At 37.3% G+C, this 19501-nt stretch overlaps 1 protein-coding gene and 1 pseudogene across 2 annotated transcripts; both read left to right on the top strand.

Moving 5' to 3' along the window:
• The first annotated feature begins 8191 nt into the window (after positions 1–8191).
• Positions 8192–17388, top strand: LOC136202704 (bifunctional D-cysteine desulfhydrase/1-aminocyclopropane-1-carboxylate deaminase, mitochondrial-like). Of its 2 annotated transcripts, XM_065993485.1 has the most exons (7): positions 8192–8476; positions 8573–8734; positions 9425–9501; positions 10073–10187; positions 10529–10626; positions 10807–11063; positions 17250–17388. In XM_065993485.1, the coding sequence occupies exons 4-6, from the start codon at positions 10077–10079 to the stop codon at positions 10844–10846; spliced, it is 249 nt and encodes an 82-aa protein (XP_065849557.1). In that variant the 5' UTR covers positions 8192–8476; positions 8573–8734; positions 9425–9501; positions 10073–10076; the 3' UTR covers positions 10847–11063; positions 17250–17388. The 2 variants fall into 2 exon arrangements, with proteins under 2 accessions (XP_065849557.1, XP_065849555.1); XM_065993483.1 differs by lacking the exon at positions 10529–10626.
• Positions 17033–18854, top strand: LOC136203992 (stemmadenine O-acetyltransferase-like; annotated as a pseudogene).
• Positions 18855–19501: the final 647 nt, after the last annotated feature.

Below are 19501 nucleotides of genomic sequence, written 5' to 3'. Positions count from 1 at the left end.
ATAAAGCAGTGTAGTACAATGATGAGGGGACAGCTGGTATGACAGCTGGCCTTACTTTTATGAATACATCCAAAATAGCAAAAGCAATCATCTAAAATGCATAACAAACTCACAGCAGGAGAACAACACAACCTAGGCCACTAAAAAGCATAAAGGACCTAGCTAACTGGTTAATAACCATTTTAGTCATTCTTCTTCCTATTGTATGTGACAATTCCTCCCCCTTTAGCACATTCTTGTCCCCAAGAATGATAAAAGGCTGGAAATTGCTGGCGAATAGTAGCAGCATCTTCCCAAGTAGCATCCACAGCGGACAGTCCATTCCAGAAAATGAGTAGTTGATACACAGAAGTGTCCCCACGAATAACATTCCTTGTGTTGATCACTTTTAGAGGGGTCAACTCCCATTCATCATTGAATGGAGGAGGCAAAGTAGTCAACACTGGTGTAGCAGGGCTGAGTTGCTTTTTAAGGAGAGAGACATGGAATACAGGGTGGATTCTGCTACCTTCTGGCAAAGCAAGCTTATATGCAACCTTGCCAATCCTCTCTAGAATAGGATAGGGCCCAAAGTATTTAGCAGTAAGCTTGAGAGAGTTGCGAGAGATGACAGTAGATTGCCTGTAGGGTTGAAGTTTAAGAAACACCATATCCCCCACTTTAAATTCTCTGTCTGACCTCTTCTTATCTACTTGTTGTTTCATTCGATTCTGTGCCTTAGCTAAGCATTCTCGAAGAAGAGAACTCATTTTATCCCTGGCCTGTAAGAGATCTTCCACTGCTGCAACAGGAGATGTAGTAATAGGAAGGACTGGAAGCTGTGGAACAATTCCATAGAGAGCTTGAAAGGGGCTCATTTTTAAAGAGCTATGGTAACTAGTATTGTACCAATACTCTGCAAGACTTAACCAATTGGCCCATTTTTTTGGAGTAAGGAAACACATACAACGCAAATAGTTCTCAAGGCACTGGTTCAATCGCTCAGATTGGCCATCCGTCTGAGGATGATAGGCACTAGAATAATGTAGAGTGGTCCCTAAGAGCTTCATAAACTCTTTCCAAAAAGTACCAGTAAAAATTTTATCCCTGTCAGAAACGATAGAGCGAGGCATGCCATGTAATTTAAACACTTGGTCCAAGAATACCTGAGCCACAGTAGCAGCATTGAAGGGATGTGATAAGGGAATAAAATGACCACCTTTAGAATATCTGTCAACAATCACCAGTATGGTGTCATACCCTTTAGATTTAGGCAACTTTTCAATAAAGTCCATGGCAATGTCTTGCCAAGCAGCTTGAGGTATAGGAAGTGGCTGTAAGAGACCAGGGTAGGCTACATGGTCAGCCTTGCACCTTTGACAAATGTCACAATTAGCCACCCAAGAAATAACATCCTTGTGAAGACGAGGCCAATAGAAATTCTGCTGCAACCGAACTAATGTGCCCTTAATGCCTGAATGTCCCCCAAATGAAGAGTTATGGCAAGCTTGCAGAACTTGCTGTCGCAACCCTGTAGAACTGCCAATGTAGATTCGAGTCTTGAATCTGAGAATTCCATTCTATAATGAATACTTAGGATCACTATTAGGTTGAATAGTGAGCTGTTGCAGGAGGGTAGAAGCAATAGAATCACCTTGATAAGAAGAATGTATTTCCTCTAACCAAGTAAGAATAACCATAGAAAGAGCCAATAAGTGGGCAGAATCTTCTTGTTGTCGAGAAAGGGCATCAGCAACCCTGTTGTGAACTCCCTTTTTATATTGGATGGTGTACTCCAATCCTAGCAACTTGGAGACCCCTTTATGTTGTAAGTATGTATGGAGTTTCTGTTCAAGCAGATGCTTGATACTTTCATGATCGGTTTTGATCACAAATGGAGAATTCTCTAGGTAATGGCGCCATGTGGTGCAAGCATGAAGTATAGCCAATAATTCCCGCTCATAAGCTGACAATTGTTGGTTGCGTGGACTTAAAGCCTTAGAAAGGAAGCAGATAGGTTTGCCTTGTTGCATCAGGACAGCTCCTATTCCTGTTCCACTAGCATCACACTCTAGAACAAAAGGTAAGCTGAAGTTAGGAAGGGCCAAAACTGGAGCTTGAGTCATCAACTTCTTAAGTGCTAGGAATGCCTCAGTAGCTGCTGATGTCCAACTGAACTGATTTTTCTTTAAGAGATCAGTTAAGGGTTTGCTAATAGAGCCATATCCCTTGATAAAACGCCTGTAGTAGCCTGTTAAGCCCAAGAATCCTCGCAATCCTTTAAGTGTTACTGGTAAAGGCCAATCCAGCATAGCAGATATTTTAGCTGGATCTGTTGCTACTCCTTCTTGAGACAATACATGGCCCAAATAGGCTACTTGAGGAACAGCTATATCACATTTGGATGCCTTAGCATACAACTGTTGATCAAGCATTAACTGAAACACAATCTCAAGATGTAAAAGATGTTCCTCTGCATTGGCACTATAGATTAGTATATCATCAAAGAAAACTAATACAAATTTGCGTAAATACGGTTGGAATAAAGTATTCATGAGGGATTGAAATGTGGCTGGTGCATTAGTCAGGCCAAAGGGCATGACCAAAAATTCATAATGCCCTGAATGCGTACGAAATGCAGTTTTATGAACATCTTCCACCTTCATCTTTATCTGATGATACCCTGCCCTGAGATCCAATTTAGTAAAGAGTGTAGCTCCCTTTAGTTCATCTATTAACTCCTGGATTACAGGAATAGGAAATTTATTCTTGATAGTGGCTTTATTAAGTTCTCTGTAATCTACACAGAATCTCCAGCTTCCTTCTTTCTTTTTTACTAGCAAAACAGGGGAGGAATAGGGGCTTTGACTAGCTTGGATAACACCACTGTTTAACATCTCTTCCACCAACCGTTCAATTTCATTCTTTTGATGATGAGAATACCGATAGGGTCTCACATTGATGGGATCTGTGGCATTTTTTAGAGTGATAGCATGATCGTGTGATCTAGATGGAGGTAATGTAGATGGTGTTTGAAATAGGTGATTGTAGTGGTGAACCAAGGGAGTGAAAGCAGGAGGTGTAATTGGTAAGGATTCTGAAGGTTTGGGTTGTTGTGAGGATACTTGATTAGGTTCAATTTCTGTGAGAGATAAGAGAAATAAGCTTGATGTAACTCCCTTCTATCCCTTAGTTACTAGTTTATTCATGGCCTTTAATGACATAGGTTTAAGGGAATGAGAAGCTAAGATGCCCTGCAATTCTATAGCCTTTTGTTCCTTATAAATGATTAGCTTATTTTTCTCAAAATCAAAAGTCACAGGAGAATGAGCACGCATCCAGTCAGAACCAAAAATTATATCATAATCACCAAGAGCTAAGACTCTAAGGGTAAAAGAAAACCTGTTGTGGTTCATGGACCATTGGCAGTCATTACATTTTGTCTGGACAAGCAATTGCCTGCCATCAGCCACAGATACTGCTGCAGGTTTCACCTGAATCAAGGGCAGCTTCAATTCCTGAGCCAGTTTCTGATCTACGAAACTGTGTGTACTACCACTGTCTATCAATATCATGATAGGTTTCTTATGTAAAATGCCCTTAAGTCTTAAGGTGTTATCATTCTTGCCTCCATCTAAAGCATGAATGGACAGGGAGATTTGCTCTACCTTTTCAGGTTCAGCATCCACTTCTGTACTGTTCTCCTCCTGTATCTCCTCATCCTCATCAGCTTCTTCAACAACTGCTTGAAGAAGATTCAACTTCTTATTAGTGCAACGATGACCTGGGAAAAACTTGTCACCACAAGTCCAACAAGCACCAGGGATACGTTTCAGGGCAGGATTAGAAGTGGAAACAGCAGTTTTTGGTTCAGGTAATTTATACCCAGGTGTAGTGGTGGTGATTGGGGTTGTAGGTGTGGGTCTGGAATATGGATTTGCAGTCCAGGGTTTAATTGGATTAGGCGAACGATAGGTAGGTTTAGGTTTAACTGCTTCCATAATATTTTGGAGATGAATCTCCTCATACTTGGCTTGTTTGATAGCTGTGAAAATATCAGCAGGCTCCTTAGATCTGACTGCAGATTTAATCTCAGGTTTCAGGCCAGTGATAAAACTAGAAACAAAGAAGGATTCCGTTGTAGTGGGGTGGACCTTCTCCATTCTTAGTTTGAGGGATTCAAACTGATCTTGATACTCCACCACAGTTGAAGTCTGCTTAAGCTGGTATAGTAATTCTACTATATCCTCCACTTTTGTTTCCTGAAATCGCTTTTCGATCTCCTCAACAAATTCTTCCCAAGTAGCATGTGGATGACTGGGAATCCAGTTCTTATACCACTTCTCAGCCTTTCCCTGAAGATACAGCCCAGTCAGGGCTACCTTCTTTGAATTATCAACTTCAAAAAGTTGAAAATATTTAGAGCACTTGCTCACCCAGTTTTCCACTTCTGTACCATCAAATGAAGGTAACTCACATTTAGGTAGTAGTTTGTTAAGAGTAGGAATTGGAGTTTGAGGTTTGGCAATATTAGATTCTCCTGAAGAGGAAGCAGGGAAACTGCCCAGAATTCCCTTATTTGGGTCAATGTTTAGGTTGGGTGTTTTGAGAGGTGAGAGATTGGATTCAGTTTGTGGTTGAATGAGTTTGGCAAGGGTGGTGATGGATTTATGAACTAAATCTTCAAGAGATTGTTGAGAATCGATCTGATCTTTCCTCAGTTGGTTTTGCTCTAAAAGAATAGATTCAATCCTCTTTTGTTGAGCTGTTTGAATGGCTTCAAAATGAGCCTCCATTTTTTCTAACTTTTCTGCTGTGGCTTCTGATCTGTTATGAAACTGGGTAGTGAGCTCCTTCAACTGGAGTTCTAAAGCTTCCATGGCTGCTTGAACTTGTTTTGCTGCTCTGGTTTTAGCGTTTACCATACAAGTTGGCCGGAGAAACGAGTATCTCTGATACCAATGTCAGGACTAATGGTTCTGATGTAGAGAATCAGTTTAGAATTTAGAAAGAGAGAAGGAGAAGAGAGAAAGAGAGAATACAGAATAAGAGAGAAAGTAGAAGGAATTAGGAATAATATTCTTCATTGATGTCTTGCCTCTCAAAAGGCATGACCCATATAAAGCAGTGTAGTACAATGATGAGGGGACAGCTGGTATGACAGCTGGCCTTACTTTTATGAATACATCCAAAATAGCAAAAGCAATCATCTAAAATGCATAACAAACTCACAGCAGGAGAACAACACAACCTAGGCCACTAAAAAGCATAAAGGACCTAGCTAACTGGTTAATAACCATTTTAGTCCTTCTTCTTCCTATTGTATGTGACACGGGGCTTGCAACCAATTCGAAATTCATAGAGAGATCTATAAAATTAGACAAGAGTAAGAAGGTAAAAATCCCTTTTGGAACATGCCGACTCAATCAGTCTTCTCTCCAAACTTGGGGTGGCAACCTGAGAACTTGTGGTTAGTGATAGACATAGCTTTTGCAGATGACAATTGAAGAATGTGGGAAGCTCATGTGATTCTCAAAGTGATAGAGATTTTACAAATATAACTCGACACTCAATAATAAAATCTAAAATTGCATGGCTTTTTGGATTAGCTAAAAACTGATTGCCTTTGGGGATGGAAATCCAAGTCTTTAAATAGGTAAAGAAAACAAATCCTAACTATAAAATTCAAATAAAATATAACAGCTAAAATATCTCTAGAGGTTACAAATTTGAATTAGGGACCACTTTTTGTGAGAGGAATATGGAAGAGGACACTTAAATAAGGACAACAGATTTTCTTCCATATCCCTTAGTTTAATTTACCAAAAAGCTTTTTTAAATACCAAGTCAAATTGATTAGTTTTTGGTAAATTAATTACGTGAAAATTGGATTAAAATAAGCCTTAATTAAATTTGGAAAGATTTTTTTTATTAAAAATGACATAAATTAAATAAAAACATTAACAAGTGCTATAAAAGTAAATAAAAACTAAAAGTTGACGAAATGAAAATTAAAACTATCAAATTGACTCAAAACGACATGAAATAATCTTGAAAACCATACTAAAAGATATGGGTAAAATACCCCTATGGCTCTACCCAGAACCAATTGTATTTGAAGCCTTTAACACTTTCTTTCTTCTTGGTAAAAAAGCCCAACACCCCCGGCTAACATCACTTGTCTTCTTCTTAGTATGGTCACCAAAACTTACATAATAGAGCTCTAGTCAACATCAGGTCCAAGTCTTCATAAATCTTCGCAAGGGCCAATAACTATATCCACACGTTAAGTGATATTTGGCTTGGAGTCAGGTTGAAATCTTGGAGAATGTCTGTAATACTGTGTGAGAGTGGAAATCTCACATCCCACCCCATTAACACGATGAAGAGTCTTTAGCGCACATCCAATCCAAAGTGGGCGCGGTGATTTTCAAACAGGAAATGGACCTCCATTTTTTAGAGTTTTGGGTACATATCCACCAAGGCTAGCAATTGCACAACGGTTAAGATGGAGGGTTGATCCTAGGTCCAGGGATTCGAACACTTGGTAAGCTTTGTTTTAGGAGCCATCAACTCATACAGAAGCGATTCTTGGTTTCAACGTCCTTGGTTGCAACGTCCTTGGTTTTACACATCAAATTATATTTCGGCTTCCGCTGAACCACAAAATTAGGCTAAACTTCGATTTTCCTACCTAGGAGCTTAACGAAGCTCTAAATACCTTCGATCGGCTAAATGGGGGTGGGGAGAAGGACATCTGATAATAGACAAATAACCATACCGAACACGTGACCAATAAGCATGTCACAACAATAATGTAATCGCCCTTACTACGTGGACCAATAGAAAGGAATTCCAAATTCATTAGACGTTCATTCCTATATTCACGCGGATAATCACGAGATGACAACTTTAATTGCCTAATTTCATCCGGTTCATTGGAGAATATTCCCTATTTATATCCTTAGGGAGAAAATATGATGGCACTATTTCAGTGTCATTTTTCATATCTTTTTTAAAAAGTGGTTCTTTTTCATTGTACGGGTTCTCTTGATTCACAAAATATATTATTTTAATTAAGTGAGATTTTTTTTTCCTTTCTGCTACTGCTGCTGAAGTTGGAACAAGAGATTTTCTCCCGTGTCCTTAGGGCTTGATTGCAGTGGCGGAGCCAGAGCTCAAGGTCCGGAGGGGCTCAATTGCATGAAGATTTTTTTTTAATAACGACTTAAGGCTTTGATTCATAGTAGTCAAATCGAAATTTTCAAATTTTTGATAATATAAGGGTAAATTTGATCATATTGGAAAAATTAAGGTACAAAACAACTGATATTCAATATGAAGTAAGGATAAGGTGCAAAAATACTCTAATGTTTACACCTAAGAATAATTTTACCTCTAACGTATAAAATGGTGCAATTTTACCCTTAATATTGGCAGCCAAGAGCAATTTTATCCCTAAAAATTATACTTAATATTGATATTTTTAAAGGAGATTGAGGTTTAAGGGAAAAAATTAAAATGAGATAAAAAGTGAAGAGAGGGAGATTTGAAAATGAGATAAAAAGTGAAGAGAGGGAGATTTGAACACAAGACCACTTGGATATAGAGATGCCTTTAATTATCACTACAATCAACTATGCAAACTTAGTTTCATGTTATATAATTACATTCTACATTATAAGTATTAATTTTAACTATTTTGGGGGGGCTTCTCGGGACTGAACCACTATTCGTCAAGGGTGTTCCGGAGGGTCGGAGGGTCGGGAGACCCTCCCTTACCCCCCCTAGATCCGCCCCTACTTGATTGGATGAAGGGTAGGGAAGGGTTAATAAAGGAAGGGTAGAGAAGGGTAGGGAAAGGTAGGAAAAGGGAAGTAAGGGTAATTTCTAACCCTTCCAAACCCACCAAATTGGAGGGTTCAAAATTGGATGCAATTTTTTAAAAAGAAACCCTTCAAAACCCCTCTAAACTCTTACACTCCTAATTTTTTGTGTTCCAAATATGGGTTTGTAGAAACCCTTACTAACCTTTCCTTCTCCCAAACAAAGGTTTCTATCAACCCATACTAACCCTTACCTTACTCACCCTTCTAATCCCTCCCCAATCAAGCTCTTACCCGTGTCTTGAGTTTCCACTGGAGCACACAAAATTAATATAAAAAACAATAAAAAATAAATTGATAAGCATAAAATCAGATTGCTTCTGTGCTCCATATTTCTCCCTCAACAACACTTTCAGACCCAAACTCCCTTTGAAATCTCCACTCTCCGTTGCTTCAATTGCTACTTCCCAAGTGAAGTGATGGAATCGGAAGAACACAACAAATACAACACCTCTCTCGACTTCTTCACCCACAAACCCTACACTGCTCCTTCCTGGCCTTCCCATCTGAATCCCTTTCCTTCTCACCCATTCTCTCTATCTCATCTTCCTACCCCAATTCATCTCTGAAAATTTCCTAATTTTCCCAAAGGCAACGGGTTTTGGTTGAAGGTAATCAAATTATGAATTCATCCGATCAATTTTTTTTTTCTCGTTTTAATTTTAATGGAATTTTGATGAATTTCTTTTAATTTATTATACGTTTAGCGCGATGAGATCTCCGGCATTCAATTGACGAAGTTAGAATTCTTTGATGGGTGATGCAGTGGAAAATGGTGCTGATTGTATCATTACCATTGGAGAAATTCAGACCATTGCCCTGCTACGTACCTTAATCTTGACTGATATCTTATACTTCTTTCGTCTAAGGTTAATCTCTTTCTGTTTATACTTCATTTTCATCATTTTCCTTTCCTTTATTGTGTATTATTCATTTGCAGTCGGCTAATATAATGTAAATGTTGCATATTTATAAGTTTGTTGCATTCCAACCTCACTTTCGCTGTAATAATTTTTTCTATTTCTTCTTTTTTTTTGTGGTTTTTCTTTCATCTACTTGTTCTTAGGGATTCTTCTGACAAGTTGTGAAAGATATCATCTCCTTTCTCTGAAAGAAAAAACGCTATCTGTAATTTGATAGCTGTTTCCTAGGTCACAGTTTTAGAATTGCAGGTTGTGAAATTCCGTGTAGAATGTAGAATTTCTTTTTATGTACTGAATTTAGCATTGTTCCAAACTCATATTCTTTCTATTACACTTAACTTCACATTTGTTAATTACACCAGATTGATCTTCTTCAATTTGATGTTTGGTGTCCTAAGTCTAATATTAATAATACTTGTTTCTAAGATTTTAAATTGTCAAATTTTATCTCCAAAATGTGTTCAATGCTTTATACTTTGGTTATTTGAAAGACACTTTAGTCCCTCCAAATTGTACACCTTTAATTATGATAATATATGTTTTAAAGTTGTGGAACTCTAATCTAGACAACTTCAATAACTACACAGAGCTAGCAGAGTTGTTTGTGTGAGTTTCATGTATGTGAATTTCATCCAGGGGTTACATTGAGGCAATCAGGGAAATTGAACAAGTTCAGGCTAGCAGCGGCGCTTTAAAATTTGATGACATTGCAGGTTTTTCTCTAGTCTGTTTGTCTAGTTTCTATACTGTATTTTCTCTTCATCCTATTCCTGTTTTATGGCCTTAGCAATTCGCTTTTTTTCTTTTATTAGTTTTGATATGGAAACATAATATTACAGCATCTGAAAGTTCCTTTCACTTGACTTCATTATACAAAAATGTGGAGGTTGAATCAGTTTCTGGTATGCATTAATGTAATAGTTATTACAAAAGGGACAAAAGTTGTACCTGAGGGATTTTAGCTACTGAGAAACTAAACATTTTTGGGTTTTTCAATCATACATTTGGAGATCACTCTATGAGTCCAAATATAAGAGTTACATATCAGGATTTTGGCAGGTGATACGTGTTCTGCTCTTGATTCATTGATAGTGATATCTAATTAAATGGGATACATGGACTCGGTTAACTCATGTGGTTGCCATTAAGAATAGTCTAGGCAATTGGATTTAGGCATCAGAATGTGTCCGTCTACAAATTTTGCAAAAGTTAATAATATTTTTGCGATTAAGTTTCTGTCTGGTACATAAATTAACTCTACTTGCATCTTATTTTTCTTTGCAGGTTCATGCATTCTCTGTTTTGTGGTGACTCGGATTATTTTCACAGCGTTATTCAAGGCCTAACTGATGGACGTGCAGCAATACTTAACTCACATGATTTTGTCAACATACAAAATGTAAGTTCTTCGTCGCATTAGCCGAGAATTGTTAATTTGTTCAAATTCTTTGTTTTATATGGTGACATAATTAATTGTCTGAAATCTGTCTGTTGAATATATGCCAATAATGTCATTGAATGGTCTAGGTTTTTCTAATAAAACTATAGTACAGAGTGGTAGCTTCTTGTCTAAGGATTCACATTCCTCTTTTCTTTTTTTATTAATTACCGTTTATTATGATTGTCCGATAGACATTACCATGCCTCAGGAAATGGACAATGTTTCCATGAATCTTTTTGTGAAGGATAAAACACAAAATAATCATATTACTGTCCTTGACGTTTTCTCCCTTACTATAGGCCAAAGGTCTGGGCTATGCAATGAACACCTCTCATGAGCTTCAGTTTGTGAAGGAAGTTGCTATATCTACTGGTGTTGTTCTGGATCCAGTTTACAGGTAGACCGGGACAGTAATATGATTCTTTTGTATGTTTTGCTTTGTTTATCATCTTAGTTTAGGATATGTATGTTGTTAATGCCAAACATGTTTCACAGTCTGATAAAATATGGAGATCAACTAGATTCAATAACTTCTAGTACTCTGAGTATTAACTGTTTATTTGTATAAATAATTTAGTGGGAAAAGCTGCATATGGAATGAGGAAAGACATGACTGAGAATCCAAACAAGTGGGAAGGGAGAAGCATATTTTTCATACACACTGGTGGGCTCCTTGGATTGTATGATAAGGTCGAACAATTATCATCATTGGTGGGAAATTGGTCTCACGTGCATGTCGATGAATCTGTTCCGAGGAATCATGGTGTTGGAAAAATGTTGTAGAGGAGCAAACTCAGTCAGTTCAGTTCAGTTCGCATGTCGCGTACTTTATTGGTAAAATCAGCTCCAAACCCACATCTTATGAATTATGATCATGCCAGAAAACTATATTATTATATTTGCATAATAAGATTGCTATAATTATTGGTAATTCTTCTTAGGCATTTTCGCGTATCACTATCTTTTTTCGATATCTTATGTTTGCAGTATGTAGAAAGAACCAAAGAGAGTGTCTTCTAGTTAAATGCATAGTTTACAATGGAGTGATTGTGACTGAGAAAGTCTGAAGTTAAGAATATGTTTTCGGTTTTTAGCTTTGAATTTGGATGGCACTAACTTTTGATCTAAAATTAAGGCAAAAAGCATCCCGAGGTCCCTGGTCTTTCATTTTTTGGTGTATTAAGCCCTTGCTTTTTTATTTGGACACCTTAAGCCCATGTTCTTTTATTTTCTGTCATATTAAGCCCCTGACGACCAACAAAGTTATTTTTGAATATAAAACTCGATTGGCAAAGTGTTATTCATTTCTGTTTTAGAAATTTTCATTTTTAACAGTTGGAAACGGTTTTTAATATGTAATGTGGCTATAGGAAAACTATAGAAACCTTATTTCGAGTTGTAAAAAATATAATTTCAAACTATAGATGAAATTAATAACACTTTTTTAACTATATTAGATACTCACAACTAACCAATTTAACAAGTAAGAGCTTAATGTCACGGAAAATAAAAGATGAGGGGCTCAATGTGTCTAAATAAAAGATCAGGCTTTTTAGATCAAAATCATATCTACTTATAAAATTACAATTAAATCATATTACAAAACTTAATGCTTAATATGTCACTAATTTCTATATATGTATAATTTTGTACCCTAATTTTATAAATTTTAGATCTCAATTCATAAATCATAAACCTTAAAAAATATATTTTAGATCCCTAATTCATAAAATCTACTTAAAATATATGAAAACAATTATTTACTTAGTTTAGTTTGACATTATTTAGATTAGTACTTGATATAGTTATAAATAATTTTTCATATTTGAATGTCTGTGTAAATTTCCCTAAAAGATCAGGGTTTAATGCACCCAAAAAATGAAAGATGGGCCTCAGGATCCTTTTCACCTCTAATCAATGCAAAAGCTATTTGATGGGTGAATCTGATCAACTTGGTCACCTGGTCCAGTGTAGAACTTCACACGGGACATTTCTCTCAATTAAGGTAGGTTTGTTGCATATGCTTTGCAACTAGTTAGCTAAGGGCATTTCTAGGAGACTCTTAATCCAGTGACTAATACATATTATCTCCACACAATATTCCTTATTTATTGTTTTATTATTAAAATTGTTATATGTACCAATAATGAGAGAAGGGAGACTCCTCAATAATAAATTATTCTTAGTAGTAACTGAGAAGCTATTGGAATTAGTTTTTAACTCTATCTTCTCAAATTCTAACTTAAAAATGTTGGAGATGCTCTTAAAAAGCGTTTTGGTAAGTCAGTTTTTGTTGTTAATAATGCAATTATTTAGAAATGAATATAAAATTAAAGGTTTATTTTTATCATAATCATTAGGATAAGTAGTTTTTTAGAAGAAAAAAAAACAATAATAATAAAACTTTCCCAACTTTCACCTACTTTATGATAAAAGTAACGTCCTTATTAGGTGGTGTTGGATCTTGATGTGTCAAGCTTTCATTAATTAGATTTATAAGTATATTATGCAGACAAAGAAAGAAGCCAACAATACAACAACAATAAAGCCTTAGTCCCGAAATGATTCGGGGTCGGCTAATATAAACGGTTATACGAAACCGTGAAATCAAGTTACGTTAGCGACATAAATTCTCTCCCTCCACTCCGCTCTATCCACTGTCATATTTTCCTCAATCCCCAATAAACTCATATCACTTTCAATCACCCTCTTCCAAGTTTGCTTAGGTCTTTCCCTACCCCTCACCATTGCATCCCTTTGCCATTCTTCAGTTCTCCTAATCGGTGCATCAAGCGCTCTTCGTCTTACATGGTCAAACCACCTTAGTCGGTTTTCTCTCATTTTATTCTCAATAGATGCAAACCCTACTTTTGCTCTAATTATTTCATTATTCACCCGATCCTTTCTCGTATGACCACACATCCATCTCAACTCAACATACGCATCTCCGTCACCGACATCTTATGAATGTGACAGTGTTTCACTGCCCAACACTCCGTACCATATAACAATGCAGGTCTAATTGCCGTGCGGTAGAATTTTCCCTTCAATCTATTAGGCATGCCAAGGTCACAAAGGAAACCCATAGCTCTCTTCCACTTCGACTAACCAGATTTGATCCTATGAGCAATATCTCGATCCACTTCTCCATTCGTTTGAATCATAGTTATTAAAGGTGCAAGGCGCACTAAGGCGCAACTTAAGGTGCGCGCCCGAGCGACCCGAGGCGCACAAAAAAAAATATCATAAATTCATAATACTAGTCACAAATAATCACAAATAGTCAAATAACAACAATAAAACCATAAAATGCATGAGTTAAGTTCTAGTTAACTACTAAGGCATGAGTTAACTGTTGCGATATGTGAAGTAAAAACTGTCGATCTTTGTCTATCCATGCTTTTCTTTTATTTTCTGAACTTAAAAGACCCTAAAATACCCTCAAAACCCTAAGTACCCTCAACCCTAAAATACCCCAAGGTAGCTGAGGCGCGCCAAGGCGTGCGCCTTGCGCCTGGCTTAAGGCGCACTAAGGCACGCGCCTGACTGACCGCGCCCGCCTTTGGGCTCCAGAGGCGCTAAGGCTGCAGCCTTAGCCGAGGCGCGCCTTTAACAACTATGGTTTGAATAACAGACCCTAAATAACAGAAGCAATTCAAGCCCTGGACAACCCTCCCATTCAGGGTGATTGTCCCTGCCTCCCTACTCCTATCGCCACTAAACTTACACTCCAAATATCCCGTCTTACTTCGGCTCAACTTAAAGCCTCTAGATTCCAAAGTTTGTCTCCATAGTTCCAACTTCCTCTCCACGCCTTCTTTCGTCTCATCAACCAACACAATATCATCTGCAAACAACATACACCATGGTATACCATCTTGAAGTGAACTCGTTGATTCATCTATAACGATGGCAAAAAGAAATGGGCTAAGTGCAGAACCTTGATGCACTCCAATCGTAATAGGGAACTCTTCAGTCTTCCCAACACTGGTACGTACACTCGTACACACTCCCTCATACATGTCATTTATGATGTCAATATATTTCCGCGAAATGTCTTTCCTTATTAAGGCCCACCAAAGTACTTCACTTGGTACCTTATCATATGCCTTCTCCAAGTCAATGAAAACCATATGCAAGTCTTTCTTCTTATTTCGATAGTGCTCCATTAATTGTCTCATTAGATGGATGGCCTCCATAGTCGATCTTCCTGGCATAAAGCCAAACTGGTTTTTCAAGATCTTCACCGTCCTCCTTAGCCTTTGTTCGATCACTCGCTCCCAAAATTTCATAGTGTGACACATTAATTTGATTCCTCGATAGTTGGAACAATCTTGGACACCGTCTTTGTTCTTATACAAAGGGATTAAGATACTTTTCCTCCATTCTGATGTTTCTCCAAATCTTGTTGAACAACGTCGTCAACCATTCGATTCCTCTCTCTTCCAAACATCTCCAAATCTTGATAGGGATGCCATCAGGTCCTACTGCTTTCTTCAATCTCATCTTATTTAATGTCATTCTGACTTCACCCTCTTTAATTCTCCGCATGCAGTCATGATTTATCATATCGTAAGGGATACTTATATCTCCAACATCTTGTCCGCGATCTCCATTAAATAAGTCATCAAAATAGGACCTACATCGCTCCTTGATATCCTTATCTCCAACTAGGACTTTTTGGTCCACATCCTTCACACATTTAACTTTTCCGAGATCTCGTGTCTTCCTTTCTCTTATCCGAGCAATTCTATATATGTCTTTTTCCCCTTCCTTCGTATCCAATCTTGTATATAAATCCCGATTCACCTTTGCTCTAGCATCTCGTATGACCTTCTTTGCTTCCCTTTTAGCCTCTTTGTACTTTTCGTAGTTCTCGTCACTCTTGCATTTTCCCAATATTTTATAGGTATCGCTTACTCTTTATTGTTTGCCGTACTTCTTCTGTCCACTAAAATGTGTCCTTACCCGGTGGCATGCTACCATTAGATTCCCCTAGAACTTCCTTCGCTACTTCCCTTATACTATGCTCCATCTTAGTCCATACTGAATCTATATCTAAATCCATATTACAAGTCCAAATATCTTTTGTGGCCATCTCATCCACAAATTTTTGTTGGTTCCCCCTTGCAGTTTCCACCACTTAATCTTAGTCTCTATTTGTGGTATTCGTTTTCTTATACATCTCCTACTTTGAAAATCAAACACCACTACTCTATGTTGAGTTGTCGTACTCTTACCAGGGATCACCTTACATTCAATATAGCTTTTTCTCCAAGCACTCCTTACAAGGAAGAAGTCAATTTGGCTCGCATTACCGCCACTCAGATAAGTCACTAAGTGGGAGGTTCTTTTCGTAAACCAAGTGTTCATGATACTCAAGTCATAGGCTGATGCGAATTGCTTCATTCCTATCTCCAAAACCAAAACCTCCATGAACACTTTCAAACCCATCTCACCTAGAACCCACATGTCCATTGAGATCACCACCCAGTACCATCTTATCATCCCTAGGAACCTGTTGCACCACTTCCTCCAGGTCCTCCCAAAAAGCTTGTTTTATAGAGGCATCTAATCCTATTTGTGGTGCATATGCTCTTATGACATTATCAACCTCATCCCCTATCACAAGTTTAATACTCATAATTCTATCGCTCTTTCTAGACACCGCTACTACATCATCAATATAGTCCCGATCAATAAGAATATGTACTACATTTCGTTCCTTATCCTTTCCTGAGTACCAAAGCTTATAACCCCAAGGAGCTATCTCTCTGGCCTTGGCTCCAACCCACTTGGTTTCTTGTAGGCACATTATATTTATTCTCCTCCTCTTCATAACATCTACAATTTCAACTAATCTTCCTGTCAAAGAGCTTATGCGTAACCTACTACCCCTACCATTACCATTATCGTGGACTAGCTTATTTACCCGCATGCATTCATCATGCGGGGACCCTTGCACATTTCACACCACCCCGGGCACCGAGGTGGTGTGCCGCTTCGGAGCGACGACCTAGCAACCCTTGCACATTTTTCACTACACCCGGGTCTATGAAGTGCAGCGTGTCGCTGAGTAGGGAACGCCCCCACGATATTCATATTTTGGTTCATGTCTATAAGCTTACCACTTGGACTAAAACCAATTGTTTCTAAAACTAATCCCAGAAGAATTCAAATGACGAACATGAACTCTTTGGGTTAACGCCTTCGTCAATGGATCTGCAACGCTGTCCTCTGTAGGTACTCTTTCTATTCTCACATCTCCTCCGGCTATAATCTCTCTGATAAGATGATATCGCTTGAGATAGTGTTTGGATGCATTATGAAACCGTGGTTCCTTTGCTTGTGCAATGGCTCCATTAATATCACAGTACAAAGTAATGAGATTCACAATATGAGGCACCACTCCTAGTTCGGTCACGAACTTCCTAATCATTAGGATAAGTAGTTTTTTAGATGAAAAAAGAAACAATAATAATAAAACTTTTCCAACTTTCACCTACTTTATGATAAAAGTAACGTCCTTATTAGAGTCGGCCAATAGCAGCTTTAACACGTCAGTAGATGGTGTTGAATGTTGATGTGTCAAGCTTTCATTAATAAATATATTATGTACACAAAGAAAGGTAGCAATGTGTCAGATAATTAACTCTTACCGTTTTGTCATTATATAGAGTTAATAACTAGTAGCTTAACATGAAATGTATAATAAATTCCATAAAACGAACAACTTTTGCTCATCTCAATTATAAATTTCGTCAGATCTAATTAACTTTGAACCTCAGAATCCTGAAATCAAAATGGAAGTTGAAAGAATTAGTGAGATGTTGATTAAGCCTAGTTCATCAACTCCTTCTCATCTCAGAACTCATAAAATTTCTCTTTTAGATCAATTTATGCCACCCATTTACATTCCCATCATTCTTTTCTATCCCAATCAACTACTTCCTAATAACACATCATTACTGCTAAAGCAATCCTTGTCCGAAACCTTAACTCGATTTTACCCTCTTGCAGGAAAGATCAAAGACTATCACCTCATCGACTGCAACGACGAAGGTTTGTACTACGTTAATTCCAGAGTCAATAACATTTCTCTATCTGATTATCTCAACCGGTCTGATCCGACATCAACATTGTATAAACTATTGCCAAAACAAGTCCTATTTGAAGAAGCAAGTCGGGGATCTTACGTTTCTATGATACAAGAAACATGTTTTCGATGCGGCGGGATAGCCATTGGAGTTCAATTCGCACACATGGCTATGGATGGAGTAGCAGTAGCTTCTTTTCTAAAAACTTGGGCTGAAGTAGCTAATACATCAGTAGAAACAGCACATGTTTTACCATATTTTGATGCTTCATCTGTGTTTCCACAGTATGATAAGTTTCCGCGAGAGGCGATGTTATCGAGCAAAAAAATTTCGATGAAACTTGGGAAAGTTGTCACGAAAAGGTTTATGTTCGAACCATCATCACTCGAGTTGCTTAAAGTGAAAGCAACGAGTTCAGGCATCCAAAATCCAACCCGAGTGGAAGTTGTTTCTGCACTTCTGTGCAAATCCATGAAGGATGTTTGTGTTTCCGAAGAAAATAAGCCGTTGGCACTTACAGTCCCTGTGAATCTACGGACAAGAGCGAACCCTCCGTTCCCGGAATGTTCAATGGGAAACCTTGTCTGGTCTACAACAGCAATGTTACCAAATGAAACTGAGGTGAAGAGCTTAGTTGAGTCCATAAGAGGAACAATTAGGAAAATAGATTCAGAATCTGTGAAGAAGAATTGGAGGTTTTGTGAAACTTGCAAGTCATATGTCCAAGGAGTTGGGAAGTGGGAAATCATTGGAACATGTTGTTTGTACTAGTTGGTGTAATTTTGGGTTGTATGGTGTTGATTTTGGATGGGGGAAGCCATTGTGGGTTTCTTGTGCTGGTTCAGAAAGTAATTCTGAAGCTCCATACTTCAATTCAATAGTTTTAATGGATGCAAAAATGGAGAAAGGAATAGAGGCATGGGTGTATATGGATGAGGATGAGCTTTCTTTAATGGAGAAAGATGAGAATCTTCTTGCTTATGCTTCAGTTAATGCCAGTCCACTAAAACATGGTCTGTGATCTGAATCTTCATTAGTTTTTTTGCTTCTCAGAAATCAAATTATCTTTGAAGAGAAACATCATTAGATTTAATTGATTCAAAAACAGCAACCTTTTTCAAACTGAGTTAATTTTTCAGGTGGATCTGGACCAATATTTAAATGATGGCACATCAGCAATTAAGATGAAGTATTTAAATGATGCCACATCAGCAATTGGGATGATGTGGCATCATTCTTGTAATATTGTAGAATTTTTTTATATATAGATGAAGTATTTAAATGATGCCACATCAGCAATTGGGATGATGTGGCATCATTCTTGTAATATTGTAGAATTTTTTTATATATTATATACTCTTGAAACCTTTATGTAACTTGGTGAAACATGAGTTTCACAAGTACTCAATAAGTTTTAGTAACTCCTCCCAGCTGTGGATGAGTTGCACCAGGTTGTACCTTGCTAAATAAACTCAAGCCATTTCTCGATGGCTTGCTCTCGATTTATTCAAAATGTTGTTATATGGTTCCTGAGCTATTATTTAGTCATATTTGGTCCATGATTTATTGTAATTGGTCGTTTTACTTTTTTCTAAGACGCATTAATTTATTTATTTTTTTACAACCGAGTGATTAATTAATTATATTTAACGCAACTTGAAAGAGCTATCAGAACATTTTGAAAGTTTAGGGCGGTAATAAAAAAAGTTCAGGAGAAAAACAATATATTAAGCCTTGAAGATATAAAGAAAGCATTAGGTTCTTGTGAATTAACTTCATAATTTAAGTCCTAAAATCAAAACCCCAAAACCACACTACATAGACACGGGTCTAAACTATGTTGTTCCGATAGTAATTCAAGTTTCGGTCAACCAGAATTACTAATCATAACTAGGTAAATATTAATTATTTATTTAATTAGCAAATAAATCACATAATTCCATTTTTCTAATTTGTAACTATCGACTTGGATCAAAATAGAAGCTAATTACAAATTCGATTAGGTTTTTTTATAGCACTAACTATCAGTGAGTTAGTTCGTGATGAGTGTGAAAGTTATAACAAAATAGATAAAGGATGAGGAAGAAAATAAGAGGTGAGTAAGAAAAAATGAATCCGAAAAAAACCAAAACTGAATGAAAGTAATATTAAAATTGATGTTTGTTTATATCTCAA

This window comes from Euphorbia lathyris, chromosome 8 (genome assembly GCF_963576675.1).
Source record: "Euphorbia lathyris chromosome 8, ddEupLath1.1, whole genome shotgun sequence".
Taxonomy (NCBI): domain Eukaryota; kingdom Viridiplantae; phylum Streptophyta; class Magnoliopsida; order Malpighiales; family Euphorbiaceae; genus Euphorbia; species Euphorbia lathyris.
The sequence above is the reverse complement of the archived record's forward strand: the minus strand, read 5'-3'. Positions and strand labels throughout refer to the sequence as shown.

Coding starts and splice junctions, on each gene's coding strand:
- LOC136202704 (XM_065993483.1), top strand. CDS start 8,619: ATGGGTGATGCAGTGGAAAATGGTGCTGATTGTATCATTACCATTGGA. Junction 8,735..9,424: donor TTATACTTCTTTCGTCTAAG/GTTAATCTCTTT, acceptor AATTTCATCCAG/GGGTTACATTGAGGCAATCA. Junction 9,502..10,072: donor AAAATTTGATGACATTGCAG/GTTTTTCTCTAG, acceptor TTTTCTTTGCAG/GTTCATGCATTCTCTGTTTT.